This window comes from Halyomorpha halys, unplaced genomic scaffold, assembly GCF_000696795.3.
Source record: "Halyomorpha halys isolate HHAL.00 unplaced genomic scaffold, Hhal_1.1 Scaffold169.1, whole genome shotgun sequence".
NCBI classification, from domain to species: Eukaryota; Metazoa; Arthropoda; class Insecta; order Hemiptera; family Pentatomidae; genus Halyomorpha; species Halyomorpha halys.
In genome coordinates, this window is record NW_027104700.1 from 568,770 (window position 1) to 588,273 (window position 19,504).

Consider the following 19,504-nt stretch of genomic DNA (forward strand, 5'->3'; position numbering starts at 1 on the left):
GCTAACCTTCTTATTTCTACGCCATTAAATAATAGACGTTTAATAGGCTAAAACATATCATCAGATTAGACTAAGTCATCATTAAGAAAAAATATTACCTTGGACAGGTCGAATCTCCCAGAATTCATTCAGACCAACTGTATCATTGAAGCCAGTAAGAATTTAACTAAGAGATAACTTCATAACAAGGAAATGCCAATAACTCGTTTCAAGTAACACTGGCGTGGAAGTAATAGACTACGAACTTAGGTATTACTTTTCTCTTAATCGATAGTGTGTTTTATCGGAACGACGAACTTGTGTCATCATAAATTGTAGTTTTAAAAATGTTCTCTGTAAGGACGTCTGATAGGATGCAAGTTTACCACGCTTTAATCACTTCAATACAAGACTAATCTTACCTTTAATCAAAACACAACTATTATCTTTCTTATTCAAAAAAATCATTTGGAAACATAACCCGGATGTGATTTTCAATCAGACAACAGTAATATAATATGATGATATTTAAATTTGTAATGTTGTTTTACATATTTTAAATGAGAACATGGTGATGTTTAAACCTGTTATCTTGTTCTACACATTTCAAACTTGGACCTGGTTATACATAAACTCGTAATTTCGGTTTTATGTTCTAAACTTGAATATAAAAGATTTTAAGATGAAAACTAGCACTTAAATATATTTATTCAAGAAGGTATAGAATCTTCAAAATTATCATTAAAAGAGATATGTTTTAGCAACATTAATTTTTAAAATGACTTAGTGAATTTAACCACTATTATTTTTTTTATACCAAATCATAATTACACAAAAAATGCAATTTATTTATTTGTTAAATTCAAGTAAAATTAAATTTTCAGAACACAAAGTCTAATATTTGGTTTGTATTCTTTCTAATACAATTTCTGATACTTAAAAACCATGAAATATGCAGTAAAGATCTAACTTGAATCACATTCCAAGGATTTAATTTATTCTTTAATATAGTTACTTATTCAGTATCCAAATTCATTATTTTTGAAAGGGTACAAAAAAGTATCTAGAAACAATATTATTTTAATATACAACCCATCTTCCTCATCTCAACCACCTAATAAGAAATTGGAGGAATAAACATTTTTTATTGAAATAAAAAGCATAATAATTTTATTCTAAATAGCAGTCGTTTATATTTCCAGCTTTTATTATGGCCTGTCTATGATTGAAACATTATTAGTTATGAAAAATAAACATATTGAGAGAATTTAATGGCTCATAGTAATTAAGCATATTGATTTTTGACCAATTAATTATAACTTAAACAAATAATAAAAATACAATACACTTCCCTATAATTAGTTTGGAACATGCAAAAGTATTACAAAAACATGATTCTCTCACACTTCTTCCAAACCTTATTTCTCTTCAATTTGGTTTCTCATTTTTTATTTGATGGAATATCACAGCATTGATTAGCCATACTTCTACACTTCTTTTTTCTTATGACGACAAATTTCAGAAGTCAACTTAAAAAATAATTCATGAAATTAATCAATTTTAAAAGCAAATATTCTGTAAGGAACACTTGTATAATTCGATCCCAAAAATCTAAACTTTAAATTCTATAAATCATATGAGTGAATTTACCATAACGTAAATAAAGAAAAGTATCCTATTACAGTACACCATGTTTCCTTGAAACTTACTTCAGTGATCTTAACATGAATAGTAACCACTGCTTCAGTCATTTGTATTTTTATTCTTAATATTTCAATAGGTTAACACAGTTCCAACATCCAATTGCTTTTACAGGAATATTATTTCTTTATATGATCATGCAAACAGCAAAAAAACGTCACGAACAAAGCTAAATATTATTCAAAGAGATTTTCTTTTAAAAACAAAATATCTTATAAACAAGGAGGTAATCAAGAATGGCTAGTAAAAGTGGGTGTATTTATTTATTGATAACTATAAAAAAAATACAGGCTTTAAGCAACAATTTAGTACAATTGTAACAATTGAAAAAACAAAACAAAAAACTTGGGTAGAAATACTCTTTAGTTTAATTTTATAATATTTACAAATAATTCAAATACATAACTTGAATTTTGGTTTTATTTACATAATGCAATGCATAATATAATAAAAGCACATAGGTTTGCTCCGTTGGTTCAAGCTTGAATTTATTTCAACCTGCAGCACTACTCTGCTTGCCTCAGTCGTGCTAATCTTTGTGTCAACTCATCTTGCTCCTGGGAAGCTTGGGTTGAAGCTCCAATACTTCCAGCTTGTGGAAGTTGCATACTCAAATCCAATCTGAAACAATTTCAAAATTAAATTCATATTTCAGAGCGAATTTAATAACAACCTAGGTAAAATTATCACTATAACAGTAACAAAGAAGAATTTCAAGCATAATTTAGAAAAGGATGGGGCATGCTAACAAACAAGATTTCATTCAATTTGTTCCATCATCCATATCACTTTATAAACAAAATCCCCAGATTTACTGAGTAACTTGACTATATTTAATCCATTTACTACAGCACGTAAAATGGGTGAGATAATTAATATCACTATTAATATTAAGGTTTGAAAGAATTGTGATATTTTTTTTTTGTATTGGATGTAAATGATGAATAGAGAACATAAATAAATAAAAGGTGTGAGACAGAAGAATGGGCGGTAATACCCTTTTCAGGTCATATTCACTGAACACAACTTAATAAGAAAAAATAATTTATTACAATCCCTCTAATAATTAAAGAAAAGAACGACTGATTTTAACAATTTTAATCCAAGAGGATTGTGGAAATATTTCATGCTTCTTCAGTAATACAGGAAAATTAAAAAAAAAATGAAACAGTTTGTGAGAGAGAAAAATGGGTGGTAATACCTTTTTCAGTCCATATTCAGTAAACATAACTTGAAGGGAGGAACTAATCTATCAAATCCCACTTTATCTTTCATTAATTAATGAAAAAAATGATTAATTTTGTGATAATGGATTGATCAACGTGAATCCTCGAAAATTTAAAAAATACTCAACACCTCTTCAGAAAAACAGAAAAATCATTTAATAATTCAGGAACTCAAACAATAAAATCATGAAAGATTAATGCATTAATTGAAGGAGAAAAGTATACTTACAATTCATTATAACATTATATAATCTCAAATTTTTCCCAACCCATCCCAAAAAATTTTAATTCCTAAGACTCAATAAATCTGTGAACTACGACTGATAGGTTAATTACAAGTCATTAATATAAACACATACCCAGCCTCCTCAGCAACTTGTTGCAATAAATTATCGACATCATTTTGGGGAATAGAAGTAGTAACTGTTTGAGACATAGTTGTTTCCATATATGAGCTCTGAACATCCAAATCTTCAAACTGATTTTCAAATTTATCCATTAGAGATGATATTTTTTCTAAATTCATGGACTTCATTGCAGCATCCATGGCTTTGACAACTCCTGCCATAGAATTAGTAACCTTAAAAACAAAAGGTGTAGATTAGTACATTAGAATTGAGAGATCTAACACAAAATTATAAGATTCCGTGAAAACAGAATAGCCATGGGCATTCTCTTCAGCGGTTGTAGGAATTCTTGGTACTAAGTTTTGATTAACCAGTAGCCCAACACATTCTCAGGAATATGCAGTGGACTAACTAACTGGTGAAACGCAAAACTAATTATAATAGTAGAAACCATCATGAGTTAAATTAAAAAAAAAAAAAGGAGTAAACTTTTCAGTTGGATTTTCTAAACATTCTTTAACATCATGACTAAATAAAGGCAATTTTAACTAAGAAAGTTTTAATCATAAATAAGGCTCCCCTAAGATAATTTATTCAAATAAAACTGTTACTAAAAAAAAAAACAAAGACCTGATTCATTAATATCAACAATTTAATCTAGATAAAACTACACTTTTAACTTAATAAACATAAAACCTCCATGTTGACTATGGATGATTATCTAAAAAAAAACAGAAACGTTGGTCAGTTAAACTGGAAATAGAAGACAAGATCACCTATGTGTTATAAAAGAAGTTGGCCATTAAATCTGGCTTCCAAACTTGATGGTGATGTGTGACAGTGTTTCTCCTTTACACCATAAAATAATTTTTACATTTTCATGAACTGGATCTTGGAGAAAAATAATGTCAAATTTTAAAAAATTGCAAAATTTGAAATATTATTAAAAAACTTAGAAAAATATTAATTTAGATTTATATATACTCATATATTATTGTAAAAGAATATTAAAATTTATTCTTATGAACATGTGATGTATCTTTTAAATAAATTAATAGTCCTTTGGTATTTAAAACAGCACTAATCATTTTTTGGCATGGTTTTAACAATAGATTTCTGCACAGTTCTGGGTCAATCCAGTTCCATTAATATTTTGTTTTTCCAACATCTTATCCAAGGGTGTGGAATTACTATCAGATCCTACTACTGATTTTTGAAAAAAAATTTCCCATCAACATTCAATTGTGTTGTGGTCTGGTGACTGCAGAGGCCATTTCATTACTTCAAAAACCCTATCCCGCAAGCCAGTCTGTTGTATCCCTGCTATTTATTTATTAGGGTCATTGTCATGTTAGAACACTACAACTAAAACAATTTTACCCCATTTCCTCATGCTTGGAAACACACCATAGAATGAAATGTTGATGTGATCTTGGGACATCATCTGCTCTAGAATCCTTGGAAACATTCCAATCCCATTCACAGTTATGCATGATACTTCCAACACATAATTTTAAGGTAGGGAGAACAGTTAGACTTCTGAGTTGTTCCTTCTCACCTTTTTAAATCCCAATCTCACCATAAAAATTAATTTTTGATTCATCCAACACCAAATTATCTTATTGGGATAATATGATCATTTCTTCCAAGTAATATATATCTTTGAAAAAGTTAAATGATGTTTCATGTGGTGTATAGTCAACAATGGCTTCTTTAATTATGCTTTCATTTCAAACCTTCTTCTACCAGCATTCTATAAATGGATTTAGCATTAATACTAAAATCATGCGCAGCTTTAATTCTATACTGTATTTTTAGAGCATTATCTAGTTCTCATGGAGAGAAGTAGCTCAATGAGTAAGCATTCTTCCGGTTCCAGGCTCGAGGTAAGCTGTATTTGATAATTATTTATTCTGTTATACCAGGCAGGGATTGACCCTAGGTTCAGAAGAACCTCTTAGAGCACATTCTGACTCTATGAAAAGGACACTCTAATTTGGGAATACAGTTGGGCATGCTCCTGACCAAATCACCTCCTTGTATAATAATTGGTCTTAGAGACAGTAATCCCTGACCAAGTACTGAACCCAAATTGCTTCATGGGTTTTAATGGTACAGGTTTATTAACATCTTTGGAACGAATCAATGTGATAAAAAAGTGTTTTTAGAACTCAATATTTTGTTTAGGACCACTTTTATTGTAATAATTATTATTTTTATTCACAAGAGAAATGCCAGACATATTTTCATTAGCTCATCATTAGACCAACCGGACAAATAACAAATGGTATTTGAGAGTGATTTCACAATAAATAAGTCCATTCATCTTTAACAGATTTTAGGACTTTACTTCTCAGAAATTGTATGGAATGCTTTAAGAATGCAACTAATGTTGATTAAAAATTAATTAAAAAACCATAACTGATGAGAAAAATAAATCAAATATAGGAAAATTAAAAACAAATAAAAAATAGAACCTAACTCACAAAATTTTTCATATGAAAATTTAATAAGACTACCTTTAAGAAAAATACATGGTTGGTTTTCAAAAATATGTCAATTATGGTGATTAATTATTGTTTTAACGCTTTAATCATCTGTATAAGTAATATTCATTTAAAAAAATATAATTTCTTTAAAACAGATTTCTGATTTTGGTTTCAAAACCCTTAATTATCATTAAAATCATTCATAAAGAAGACGGTTTTGGCTAAAATTTCTCTTCAGTGAACTCGAATTTTTTTTTTCTATGGGAAAACCTTAAAAAATAAAAAAAGTGCTGCTTTCGGAAATGAATTCATGATTATTTTAAATGCAGCTGGTAAATCAATAACTTGTTTGAAAGTTTGCTACTAGAAAATTTCTTATTATCTTATCTGAATCAATAACCATGTCAAAGAAACACTCTCTGAGCTCGATATTTCTATTTTTTAGTCATCAACCAACTGCGATTGTTCAATGGAATGTAAAGAGGACAAAAGGGTAATTTCTTCCACAAAAAGAAAATAATTATACAAAAAAAATTAGTTATTTGATAAAAAATTAATGTTAAGGAGAAAAAGAAGTATTTCTCACCGTATCCATTAATTCTATTATGATTAAACTAATTTGTTATTACTAAATTTATTGGAGATAATAACCGCAAAAATTAAAATAGTCCTAAAACAGACTAAGACTTTAAAATTTCAAGTCTATAAGCTCTCCCAGTAAAAAAGCTGACAGGGAAACCCAATCATATTACACTAGAAACTGTGAAACAACAATAAAACGCAAAGAAATGAAACTAATCAATAAATAAAAGCACTAACTGGCAATAATTCTATAATATATAAGAGAAATATGAATACCTTTCTAGTAGTAAGAGCTGTTTGCACACGACTGGCAACTGCATCAACTCTGGCACTCATCCTTAAATAATTAACCGACTGATTTTTTTGTCTAATTGCATTTTCAGCATGTATTCTTGCTACCTCTACATTTCCTTTCTGTATAGCTTTTTTGGCTTTCAACTTTTCAGCTTTTTCTTCTTTTTCACATCTCTTGGAATTTCGTTCCAATTCTTTCACCGCAAACTTCAAATTGAACAAATGGTCTAATTTTTGCTAGTGAAGGAAAATTTACAAACAATAAAAAAGTTCAAATAATTATAATAAAATGAGATACATAAATAAAAAGTTCATTAACTTATTAGTATATGGTTGTTTTCTTATCTAAACAATATAAAATAAATAAAAAATGTTTAGATAAAATATAGAGTAGTGAAAAATATTATAACTTTATAAACATTAATGACTTCTAAATTAAGAAATATGATGTAATTACAAATAAAGAATGAATACGTTAAACAAATTTATTGAGTTAAAATATTATAAATTTGAATTTAGGCTTAATACAGGTATATTGGCCAACAAAAAACACCTAAAACAATAGCAGTTTGTCACTAAATTATTAAGGATACTTTCCATAGCCGAAGTCATTATGAAAATTTATACAAAACAATTAATTTAAGAAAAACAAAAACTACAACTGTCATTAACCAACCAACTGACTCATCTGTTATCTAAGTTCCAGTCAGGTGCTATAACCCTCCCAAGATTGTCAACGATGAATCGATATACAGAGAAAGTATATACATCGATATATTGTCCACTTCGTTTCTTTTCATAAATCTACAACACTTCTAAAAACCAGTATTTAGGTTTGTTTTTCATTCATAAGCCTTTTATAGACACGGGTTTTAAAATTATGAGCTCGAGACGATAGTACGATTGTTATATTGATGACTCAAAATTTAAATTGTCCCTCAGAAAAAAATAATAACTATCGATAGTGCGAATTCATCGTACTCATTTGCAAACATTATTGCCAACTTCTTTAAAAAGAAATTATGAGACAAAAAGTGTGATGAGAAGAGGTAAATTCAATAATTAATTAATACGAAAATATAAGATTAGTTCCAACTTCAGAAAGCCTACTGAGAAGTAGGCGTGCTAAGACCGATCATGAGTAAATTTTACGTATATTGGGAGTTTTACGAACTAATCACATTTCTATTAATAAAGTTAATTACAAATATAATAAACAAAATTATGAAAGGCGATTCATAATATCATATTATTAATTCAATGACTTATCGTTTCCTTTGGAAATTATAATAAAATTTTGTTAATCACCTCTGCAACCCAGCAAATTGTGTTCTTATTACTCGCATGCCGACCGAAAAGACTGAATGGAATAGGCTCACGGCTAAGCTTCAAAAAAGAGAATCCAGGAAATAAATAGTGAAACCTTAGCTAACTTTTTAAGTGAACTAACTAATGAAAAAGCACAGAATACTCACTCTGGAAGGCAAGAGAGGCCCTTAAGAGGTCAGTATTACAGGCTGTGCCACTAATAGATCTTGAAAATTAAGATAAAAGATAACAATTGTAAAACTTTAGTCTTCACCCATTACCTTGCAAAGGATCTTCATTCCGAATGAAAGTGAAGAATTTCTCAAGGAAGTGGCTTTGGCAGAAATGAATATACAAAATCCTTGCCATCCAAGAAGTTCAAAATACCATAAAATTGGAGATCAATACAGAGAAAGCGCCTGAATATGATCTCATCGCAGGACAAGAGTTGAAAGCTCTATCGCGGAAGGCTATAATTTGAATAAATTAAGTATAAAGCTTTATTTTACATTTGCTACGTTCTGTGATTGTGGAAAGTTGCGGAAATCATCATGATCATGAAACCAAAAAAGCCACCCCATGAATTGACATCGTACCGTCCCATATCATTGCTCCAGGTAATGTAAAAACATTTTGAGGAGTTGCTCCTCAAGAGATTAATGCTTCTACCCAAAGAAAGAAATCTAATGCCTGATCATCAATTTGTATCTCCACAAAAACATTCAATCGTTGATCCAGTACATATAATTACTAATCAAATTGAGGAAGTAATTAAAGAAAGAAAAGTTTGCTTAGCTGACTTTCTGGATGTAACACAGGTTTCCATAAAGGTCTGGCACGAAGGGATTATTTATTATCAAAATAAAACTCCTAGGACAATATGCTATGCTCTTAGAATCTAATTAAGCTGAAAGATTCTTCAAAATAAGACTACAAGATCCTTATTCTGGACACCATGAAATATGTGTCGGTGTAACCCAGAGGTGTGTGTTAGCCCCTATAGTGTCCATAGGAAATAATAACCAGAAAACAGGCAGAAAATTAAATACAGCAATAGCCAGTATACACTAGTAAACATCAAAATGGATTATCATAAAACTATATAAATCAAAGTATGTTGATTTCACAAACAAGAAAATAAAATATCTGCCGATTACAATGAATAGCAAAGCAATTTCCTAATCAAATCAAGCCAAATATCAGGGAATAACATTTGGCGCAAAGCTTTGATGGAACGAACATGTAATTTAAAATATCTTCAAATTATAAAGTTTAAATAAAATGAGATAGAAAAAAAATACCAAATACACGGGGGGTCAAATATATATAGATTCCTCACTAACAATCAGGGACAAGTCCTAGATAAAACATACGCGTCTATAGGAAATTATATATTCGCATGATTAAGCGTAAGTAATTGATAGAATTCGATAAATTTAAGAACACTGTGTCTACAGTAGTCCCCAACTTCTCAAATTATAAGCTAAATCGGACAGTCTCTGAAATATTGATGTATCAAGGAAAATGTCTTAGCACATACCTGGGTGAAAGTAAAGGATGTAATTAGCCAAAATTTATGATAGATCATTTCAACAATAATCTCTGACTTTCCTTTCGAATTTGGGCAAAATCGGACAAGCCTTTTCCTTAAAATAGGCGTGCCATGGAAGAAGAAGAAGATGGAATTCGATACAATTGATATTGAAACTATTTTATAGTAGTCCCCTACTTTCCTCAGAATTTGGGCCAAAGCGAACGAGCCGGTTTTGAAATAGAGGTGTGCTCAGGAAACTATGTTTATGCATAATGAATTAATTAACAGAATTGACATTTAACTCCCTCTCCGCTCCTATTCTTCAAGTATTAATGAAACATTTAAATCACATTATATTTGTTTTCAAATTTAAAACGGGAGAAAAATTCGATCTTAGAGATAGATTTCTGCAACTCACTACTTTTTCGGTTTTCTGATAGTAAATAGTTATACTACACCTATGAAATACAAAGTATGAAGGAGATGGTTGGGGTGCAGTCAAAAGGAACAAAAAATATTTCAATATGGATGCCAATTAGATGTTTCACATGACCAATAATGAAAATAGTGTAAGATGGCTTTTTACACGAAATAGCTAAAGGGTAATATCAAAAAAATGCGTTTTTCTATGTTTATTGAATCTTTTAGTGAGTGTTTTCTAATGATTTATGAAGCACCAAAACGGCTCCAACGATTTTAATAAAACTTACTGGGAAACTTTTTCCTGAACCCTTGCAACTTAAATAAAAATATATCCTCAATAAAAGGTAACAAAAAAAACTTTATAGACCCTTGTAGCAGAGCATGTTGAGGTAGCACCTCAGCATTCTATAATTATAATTATATGGCAGTTCAAAGGCATAGGAATTGACTTGTATTTTATAGAGGTCCCATGAATTAAATCTCAACCTTCTTCACACTCTGCCTTAAATAGATTGGTAAACTTTAATATAATCTGTCCTATTGGGCACTAATTAGAGTACATAATGATGTTAAAACAAATATAGAACACAATGTACTAACATTAGCACTAGGTAGAAGTATGTTTTTTTTTTTTATCTTACAATATTCCTGGTAGACGGTGTGCCAATGCAGAGCACATACTCTAAATGTTTAGGCTCTTTTCTGAGCAAAGAAGACTTGTAGGTCTAGCCTTCTCCAAATAAATCTCTTGGAATCTCTTCAAAAAAATTGGAAGCCTAGAAAACGACAGGAGGACCACAGATTCTTCATTTTTGTCCCTGACCTGGCCATCTAAGGCAAGAAAATTTACGTAGAAGTGTGGCCAGCATCCTACCTGGATTATTGATGACTAGAGATATCAGTCATGAAGTCAAGGCAGAGTTTATCAGGAATTATTAGCAAAACTACTATTTTTATCCCAACAAAATTTCTTTGTTCAAGTCAGGATTTGAATTAATGTCGTTTAGTGAGTGCTGTACTAATGTATGATTTTAACATTAAATTGATTTCATTATGAGTTCTAATGATAAAAAATATTACTCTACTAATAATAAGCTGTTAAAAAAAGGAATAAATTAATTAACACTGCTTTTTAAACAAACAAATTTTTTATTCCAACATATTAAAACAATTTCCAGAATAAATTAAAACCTATTTACATAATAATTATTTATACTAAAAAATATCTAAAAGTACAAAACTATAAAAATTTCAATAAAATCAACAATAGAACCTTCATGAGGACAAATACTATTAATTTAGTTTTGGAGCAGCTTTATTCGGGGGACAATTTACAAATGGCATTAAAGATTTAATTTAAGATTCGTGAAAAAACTTGATAAACCCTTCTAAATCCATTACTACACCAGGTCCTTCATCTAGTTTCATAGATATAAGCTCATCAAGATTGTACTTTGATTCTGGAACAGACAGAAATAACATCACAAAACGTACCTCATAATTAAAATGCAGTAAAATAAATAAATGTTTTATCTATTTAATAAAAGTAACAAAAAAGTGTACAAAAATTTTAAGAGGTATTTCTAATAAATTTCTATATTGAACAACTCCCGTCAACACACCAAGAACTACTATCTTTTGGATTAACCATGCATTACTATCTTTTAAATAACCATATTTTTGGTAAGAAAAACAAAAATGGCAACAGAGAAATTGAAGCTAATAGATGTTCTAACCATGAAAATGAAGGGATTCTGCAAGTTAAAAATTCTGTAAATTTTGAAAAACAAAAAGAAATTTACAACATTGTGCATACTTTGCCTTTTTTTGAAGGTAATGGAAATGGTCAAGAAGGACAAAAATAATTTTTTTCAAATATTTATTGATTCCTGACATTTTGAGCCAGAATGTATATCTTCATCTGGGCTGTTGTGATGGGTGGAGATGTAAACTATAAACTCATGAGTCCTTAAGTTATGGAATGTCTGCATCCTGAACGTGAAGGAGAGTAAGAAGACCAAGGTGGGTCTGCTGGCAGTGACAGAAACTAAGAGGAAAGGAATGAGAGAAGTTAAGATACAGGACTATATACTTCTATATTCTGGTGTAATAACAACGAGAGAGCAGCCAGCGGAGTAAGTTTCTTGTTCCATGAAGATCTGGCTTCTGTAATAAAAGGTTGGAAATTTGTGTGTAAACGAATCATGGTTCTAGACATACTGGAAGAAGGGACGGTTCAATGGGGGATGGTCGCCTATGGGCCGACGGAAAGTGCTGTTTATGTTAATGACCTTCAGAGAGAATTAGCTGACTGTGAAGGCATATCCATAGTCTTAGGGGATCTGAATGGCCCGGTTGGCTGTAGCTACAGGAGGTGGCCGGGAACCTTAGGTAGATATGGAGAAGAGTTCCTCAACGACAATGGGGAAAGAATCTTAAACTTCTGTGTGTCAAATGACCTGGTTATAATGAATACACTCTTTCCCCATAAACGTCATAAATATACCAGAGAGGTACAGAAAGAAACGAAAAATCTATTATTGATTATATTCCGGTTAAAAGAGAGGAAATGCGAGAAATACAGGATGCCAGAATCAAAGGAGGATTTGAGATGAAAGTGATCATTATTTATTAATAGCAAATATAACATGGAAAGATACAAAGCCAAGAAAAAGATGCAATGACCTAAAAAAAAGGTTAATCAAATCGTACCGCTTAAAAGAGGAGGAAATCATGACCTATTTTCAGGAAGAGGTAAAAAGAATGGCTTCAGACCAAAGGAGACCTTGGGATAGTGATGAAATCGACAAGAGCTGGGCAGCTTTTAGGAGGATCCTCCTTGATGCCTTGAAATTGGTCTGTGGTGAGAACAGCGAATAGGTCAGGCCCCAGAAGAACTGCCTGGTGGACTGAAGATGTTAAAAAAGCGATCCATGAAAATAAATAAGCTTAGAAGAATCATTTGAGCCTGAAAATTCCCCCTGCTCACCAATTGTACAAGGATCGGAGAAAAGAAGCCAAGTTAAAAGTGCTGGAAGCAAAAAAGAAATCATGGGAAGATTTTGGCTGGAAACTAAAGGAAAATTCCAAAGAAAACCAGAAGGTCTTCTATAGGGTTCTCAAAGGAATGAGAGGAGAATGGCCGACTTCTCTGAAGGGAAAAAAGGATAGAAATGGAGATATTACCTGGCATGGAAAGGTGGAGAGAGCATTCCCAAGATCTGCAAGAGGGAAGAGATGTAGAGCTCGGTGAGATCCAGAGGAGGATTGGGTCGAAGACGACTACATCAGTGAAGAACTTCAAGAAGCCATCAAGCAGACAAAACAGCAGGTATTGACGAAATCACTCCCAAAATGATCAAATCAATGAAAAAATCAAAGGCCAAGAGATGTTCCTCCATCTTCTGAATCTCATTTGGAAAGAAAAGAGAATTCCTAAGGACTGGGAAGTTGCAGTGATCGTTCCTATTTATAAGAAAGGGGACAAATGAGAGTGTGGTAACCACTGAGGAATTTCACTTTTCTGTATACCCATCAAAGTGTACTCTAGAATATTAGAGACAAGGATAAGAAAATTGGTCGATAGCCAGCTCGGAGTGGAACAATACGGTTTCATAGCACAACGATCTCATCTTCGCAATGCTACTAATAACAGAGAAGACTCTCGAAAAAAATAAAGAACTTTCAATTTGCTTTGTGGACCTTCAAAAGGCTTTTGACAGGGTGAGAAAGGAAGACATAGAGCAGGCACTGTCAGATAGAGGCATTGATGGAGGGACGGCCTTGGCAGTAATGAGTCTTTATAATAAAACCAGGAATGTGGTTAGGACAAGGAACAACAAATCATAGGAATTCGAGACAAAATCAGGTATTCGTCAAGGTTGTTGCTTGAGCCTGCTGCTCTTCATAGTAGTCCTCGATGAATGCTAAACTTAGAATGAGACAGTTTCAGTTAGGACACAGGAATTTACAACCCATAAAATTTTCTGTGTTGGCTTTTGCGGATGACCTGGTTTTGCTGGCTTCCAACGACTGAGACCTCCAATACAACATAAGTGATCTGCAAGAGGAAATGGCCTCAATAAACACGAAAATTAACCCAGAAAAGACCAATAGTATGAGGATAGGAAAGAAACCCCAGAGAATAATGAGGGTGATCAGAGTGAACGGAAAAAGACTAGAGCAGATCCAGAATTTCAAATATCTAGGTGCTCATCTCAACAAAAGCGGCTACATTGATGAGGGAGTTTCTCAAAGAATCAATGCAGCTGGAAGAATATTTAGTTTACTTCGAATGGGTCTCCTGGGCAAAAGGGAGGTGACAAGAAAAACTAAAGTAATGATCTACAAATTGACGTTCTGCCCTATTCTTTCCTACTCTTCCGAATTGTGGACCCTCACTTTGAAACACAAGTGAAGAATCTGATCCAATCCATGGAGATGCGATACCTTCATAAGGTGGAAGGCAGGACACGACAAGATAGAGTATGAAACAGTACCATTTGGACTAACCTTGGAGAGCATCCTAGAGGGGCACAAACTAAGATGATTCGGACACCTCCTTTGGATGGACCAGGAAAGAACTGCCAGAAAGACATATGAGACTCGCGTGGAGAGAAAAATGCCAAGAGGAAGACCACGCATTTCCTGGGTGGAGATTGTTACGGAGACATTCAGGAGGCGGGATATGGACTGGAGTAGGAGAAGGAAGATGATCCAGACTCTGCAAATTGTAACCCCACATTGCGCAAGCGGTAAAGGGGATAAAATAATTATGATGATGATGATATAACAAAAATGTAGATGGAATAACAAGACCTTGAATCTCAGACACAAGGAAGCTGGGTAAATAGATAATAGGTTCTAATGTAACATAAAATAGATAATAGAATTTTCACTTCTAATTTATTCTTTATATTTCTTAAAAAGGCCTAGAGCAAAGTGCAAGTTTATTAACTATAAGCTGTTTAAAATCATATTGTAAACCCTATATGCAAATTTTATTCAACAAATAATTAGGTTTTATTTTGATTGGGGTATTCGACAATAAAAAAATTATTCATGGTTACTGCATGAAACATCAAGTACTCTATATCAATGAATAGTTACAGCTATTTTATGTTTGTTATGACAACAACTAGGACCATTTCCTTCTGTAAAATTATTTATAAACAAAAATTATTAGTTATTCTGAAATACAAAATATTTTTTTCTATTTAAAGGTAAACCTAGTATTAAATTAAAGATTTAATAATGAGTAAAAGCAATGATATCACTACCACATCATTATTTTTTTTTAGAAAACTCCCCTAACTTTTGAGTTGGTTTTCACCATTTATGGCATTCTTGTAAAGAGTTTGTCCAACTTCAAATACCACATTGTCGTAGGCATTTTTCAGTCCTCAAAAGGTTTTATTGAAGTTGCACTGTGATCAAAGACATTCCTATCAAGCTGATCTCAAAGCATCTCTATCAGATTGAAGTCCGAGAGACTTCACTGACCAATACTAGTAATTTTGTTTTTGGCTTATAAATTATGTTAATTTAACCAGTATACAATGGTTTTAATTATTTCAGTTTAAAAAAAATTATGACTGGAACTACTTGAGGCATAAACAACATACAGTAGATGTCTAAAGCAACTTAGTATTATAATATAGTAGGAAGTTAGAAATATTGACAGATTAAATAAGTTCTAAAATAATAACCAGAGAATGATGATAAAGAATACCATTTGATTGAATAGGATCATAAGGAGGAGGTGGTTTTAACCAATCACCATTAGCCTTTTTCATATGTCGACGATCAGATGAGAAGTACTTTAAATATTCACTGGCTGGAATAACTCGAAAGAATCTGGAAAACATAATATATTATACCTGTAAACCTGGATTATTATTAAAAGAATATTTATACTCTAATTATATTTTAAAACAACATAACTAAACAAAGCCCACAAAAAGTACTTCTAATGCAAAAATATATCAAACAATATATAAAAAGAGAGAACAAAAATTATACTTAGTAATTTAAAGTAAATCACATAAAAACTACTCAAAATATAGACTTGTGACAAAAATTCTAGCTAAAAACCATTTAATTGAAAAAAATAAAATAAAAGAAGCTTACACAACACAATGCCCTACCAATTATGTACCTTCTATACTTAGGAACCATGTTTGTTTCTAAACCAATTGCTTTCTCCATATAATCACTAAATGAGACAGGGAAGCCAAGAGTAGTATCAAAATCATATACTTTTATGAAGGGCGCACTTTTACATACTAGGAAAACATGATAATCCTACAAAGAAAGCAAATGAAACAATTACAACTTATTAAACCATTGTAAAAGAAACATAGAGCAGTGGTTCCCAAACTTTTTCCACAACGGCACCTTTCATGGGACAAAAAATTTTGCAGCACACTTGCTGCATTAAAAAGAAAATTTATGGCTCAATTATGCTAGTGGTTGGACATGCAGAAAAAGAAGAAAATACTGCATGCAATAATGGATTGTACTGTATGTTAGCTATTGTAATTTTAATTTTTTTGGATAGAGGCATTCCTTTGTGGAACTTCTGGCATGGGCTTGGGACACTCAGTTAAGGAACCACTGACACAGAGATGCAAAACAATACTAACCCATGCAACGAAAAAATCATCTCCAGATCCTACTTTCTGATGCCATAATGGGGTGACTTTTGAGTCATTGGAAACAAAAACACAATGGCAATGATCAAGAAAATCACTTTTCTTTTGACTAATCAGCTCACACAACTTCCAAACATTTTCTTCACTAAAATGATGAACAATTAATAAGTTTTACTACAATTTAATACATAAATTTCTGATTCATATCATCACTGAAAAGTACCAATAATGTGATGTATAAAAACAATCTGCTGCAGAAGGAAAATCATCTTCAGACCCCATAGTGCACATTTAATTAAAAGTCATTCATAATTCTTATCAGCTTCTGAAATAAAAGTAATAATACATTTCCATCAAGTTGTAATTTTAAATTAAAGATTCCGATTCATAAAACAAATTTTGAGACAATGAAAAAAATGTTTTAAAATCCACACTTAACTTTTTCAAAACCAACTTAACAAACTTTTCATAAAAACAAGCTTTTCAAAACCCAAAACTCCTTATAGGAAGGTCCTAAGGCGCAGGCCAGGTTAGTTTGTTTGTATTATCACAAGACAACACTTACAGACCTTAGTAACCTACAAACAAATCTATGGAACATAATAATACTGGTTATATTGGTGGGAACATTTCCGGTAACTGGGAATATTGGTCCTTTTTTCCAACCCCAAAAAGACCAATAGAATAATTCTTATAATGACTATTATTTTTTAATTTTCTAATGAAATTTAGAAGGGACAACCAATCTATGGAGGAAGTCTCACATTCAAGGTTTCTATTAGAGCCCAGAATACCTTAGTGAGGCGTACCGGTCACAGTCTGCTAAATAATGTAAAGAAATTTCCGGGGCCTGTGCACATAAGTGGCAAGTTTCATCACGAAATACTCTAAAAACCTTGAGATGTCCTTTAAATGGCCTAAAAATTTTCCGATTTCTAATAGTGAGTTCATTTCTATTTACAAGTTCGTGAAGTAGAGGGTTTAGTCATTAGTATCTTGGCCTATATCAGCCCTATACGTTCCCTCCACTCCTTGCCTTCTATCTTCTATGTCCAATCAAGGACGTCTTTGCGTTGATGCCGTTTAGAAATGCCTAGGAATTGAAGAGTGCTCGCCCCGCTTCTTGCGAGGTAGTCAGCTTTCTCATTACCACTTATTCCCTTATGTCCAGGGACCCACACTAACTTAGATTTCTTTAAGTCTGTCAGTTACTCTAAAGCCTGCTTGCACTCTCTCATCCAATGTAGAGGTGACTCAAGAATAACATAGAATAAACTTCGTGGATTTAGCGTAAAATGGCTTTACGTTATATGTAGAGCACAAGTGCAGTGTCGCTCTATTCCTTCGACTAGCTTTTGTAATCATTAGATGCTTTTTCAATTACTACAAGTTCTCGGAAAAAGTTGTATTTGAGGTCTGGATTGGATTTATATTTGTGGTTCGGGGTGGAATCTTTTTTGGAACCCTGGCCTGATATATTTTAAGTTCTCAGAAAAATTTGTTTTTATAGTCCGTGGTGATTTCTTTTAGGAGTCCGGAGAGGATTCATTTTTGAGGCCCTACCGGGTTATTTTTAGGGTTCGGGGCTGATAAAATTTTAAGTTTTTGGGTACATTTAAAGGAACAATATTTTTCGCATCGTCATCACATTTGGTATGTTTGATATGATGTGACATTTCACTGTCAAGCCTTATACATATACTAGTTAAACGTGGCAATTAATGTGACTGTTAGTCAACTGACATTATTTGTACTACTTACGATCACGCCAGACGCAGTGCGACACTACTGTTACGACATTAAAACTGTTATGATAGTGAATGCTGTCATGACCGTGGCTATCAATTATTATTATGTATTGATCTATATATCATCATCCAAAATTGTAAATAATTAATGTAACATTTAGTCAATAAAATTACAAACAGAAATGTTCTGTAACATCATATATAAATATTGATTGGATATAAGTTGTTAAGATATCCTATAAGTTGGAGCGTCTCTGCGCCAGTCGGGTCCATGAGTTGGTGGGCGTTCGGTGCGATGCTTGCTAGGGGTTTAGCATCGGTGCGCCAGTCGTGGCCCATGAGCGGCAGGCTGGCGGAATGTCTCGATGTCCCTTAGGCGATGGGCGCCCGTACCAGTGTAGGAGGTCCGCTAATAGGTATTGTTTTGTCTTCGTCAGCGAGGATTTAACGTCCAGTGAAGAAGTTTTTGAAGCATAGATCCTCATATCGGGTGACTTCGTTGTGGGTAGACGCCGGCTGTACCTGTGAAGTCCGAGGGAGTTCTGCGCTCTCCTATACGGACTGGTAGCAGGGAAATAGAGGCTTCGGTCTTCTTGAGAAATGGCTGGCCTGTGGGTCCTTGACGAGTATATGATACCGCGGTTGACTTTTGAAAATTTCCTCTAATTGTTGAGTCTTGAGCGTTGGGAGAGTGTCTAGTCCTGATATAGCACGTCTTGATTGGTGGTAGGCATGAGCTGCTGCGTTTACGAGCGGTGCCTAGGCGTTTGCCGAATTTTCGTGAGACGTCTTTGCTAATGGTATCTCCTTAATATCGCTTGGGCCTGTCCTTCCTTGGGTGTAGAATCCGCAACACAGGTCCCTGATTGAGGTTTAACTGCGCTGGGTGCTGTTGTCTCCTATTATTTTGTCCTACTGGTTTTCCTTGTGTCTCTTCTCTTTACGTCTCTGAAGATTTTCCTGCCATCTCTTTCGTTATTGTTTGCTATCTCTCTAGTTATTTATTGTTCCTCGTTTATTAAATAGGTCCTTCAGGTGTCGGGCCTTGTTTCGACGGACTTATCACGTCAGGCCTCTTTGTGACGACTCGAGATCATGTCGGGCTTCTCTTCGACGGCTTCTCTGCGTCGGTCTTGATCACATCGGGGTCACCACTTGTCAGGGTTGTCTGGTCTTAGGCGATTTCTCCAGCCTGTATATCCACTTTACAGAAGGCCCAC

At 32.9% G+C, this 19,504-nt stretch overlaps 2 protein-coding genes across 3 annotated transcripts; both read right to left on the minus strand.

Moving 5' to 3' along the window:
• Positions 1–1,924: 1,924 nt before the first annotated feature.
• Chmp1 (charged multivesicular body protein 1) lies at positions 1,925–7,340 on the minus strand. The gene is made up of 4 exons (XM_014417823.2): positions 7,212–7,340; positions 6,601–6,845; positions 3,266–3,486; positions 1,925–2,301 (listed from the first exon to the last, which is right to left on the minus strand). Exons 1-4 carry the CDS (start codon positions 7,228–7,230, stop codon positions 2,187–2,189), a joined length of 600 nt encoding a protein of 199 aa, XP_014273309.1. The 5' UTR covers positions 7,231–7,340; the 3' UTR covers positions 1,925–2,186.
• A 3,672-nt stretch (positions 7,341–11,012) lies between these two features.
• On the minus strand, positions 11,013–17,207 carry tun (tungus). 2 transcript variants are annotated; one of them, XM_024362919.2, is made up of 6 exons: positions 16,976–17,193; positions 16,760–16,861; positions 16,528–16,681; positions 16,041–16,186; positions 15,615–15,739; positions 11,013–11,343 (listed from the first exon to the last, which is right to left on the minus strand). In XM_024362919.2, the coding sequence occupies exons 2-6, from the start codon at positions 16,825–16,827 to the stop codon at positions 11,240–11,242; spliced, it is 597 nt and encodes a 198-aa protein (XP_024218687.1). In that variant the 5' UTR covers positions 16,828–16,861; positions 16,976–17,193; the 3' UTR covers positions 11,013–11,239. The 2 variants fall into 2 exon arrangements, with proteins under 2 accessions (XP_024218687.1, XP_066909061.1); XM_067052960.1 differs by having other exon boundaries at positions 15,592–15,739; positions 16,760–17,207.
• Positions 17,208–19,504: the final 2,297 nt, after the last annotated feature.

Coding starts and splice junctions, on each gene's coding strand:
- tun (XM_024362919.2), bottom strand. CDS start 16,827: ATGTGCACTATGGGGTCTGAAGATGATTTTCCTTCTGCAGCAGATTGT. Junction 16,682..16,759: donor TTTTATACATCACATTATTG/GTACTTTTCAGT, acceptor TCATCATTTTAG/TGAAGAAAATGTTTGGAAGT. Junction 15,740..16,040: donor ATGGTTCCTAAGTATAGAAG/GTACATAATTGG, acceptor TATGTTTTCCAG/ATTCTTTCGAGTTATTCCAG.
- Chmp1 (XM_014417823.2), bottom strand. Junction 3,487..6,600: donor CAGCTCTTACTACTAGAAAG/GTATTCATATTT, acceptor TTTGTTTTTAAG/GTTACTAATTCTATGGCAGG. Junction 2,302..3,265: donor CAAGTTGCTGAGGAGGCTGG/GTATGTGTTTAT, acceptor AAATTGTTTCAG/ATTGGATTTGAGTATGCAAC.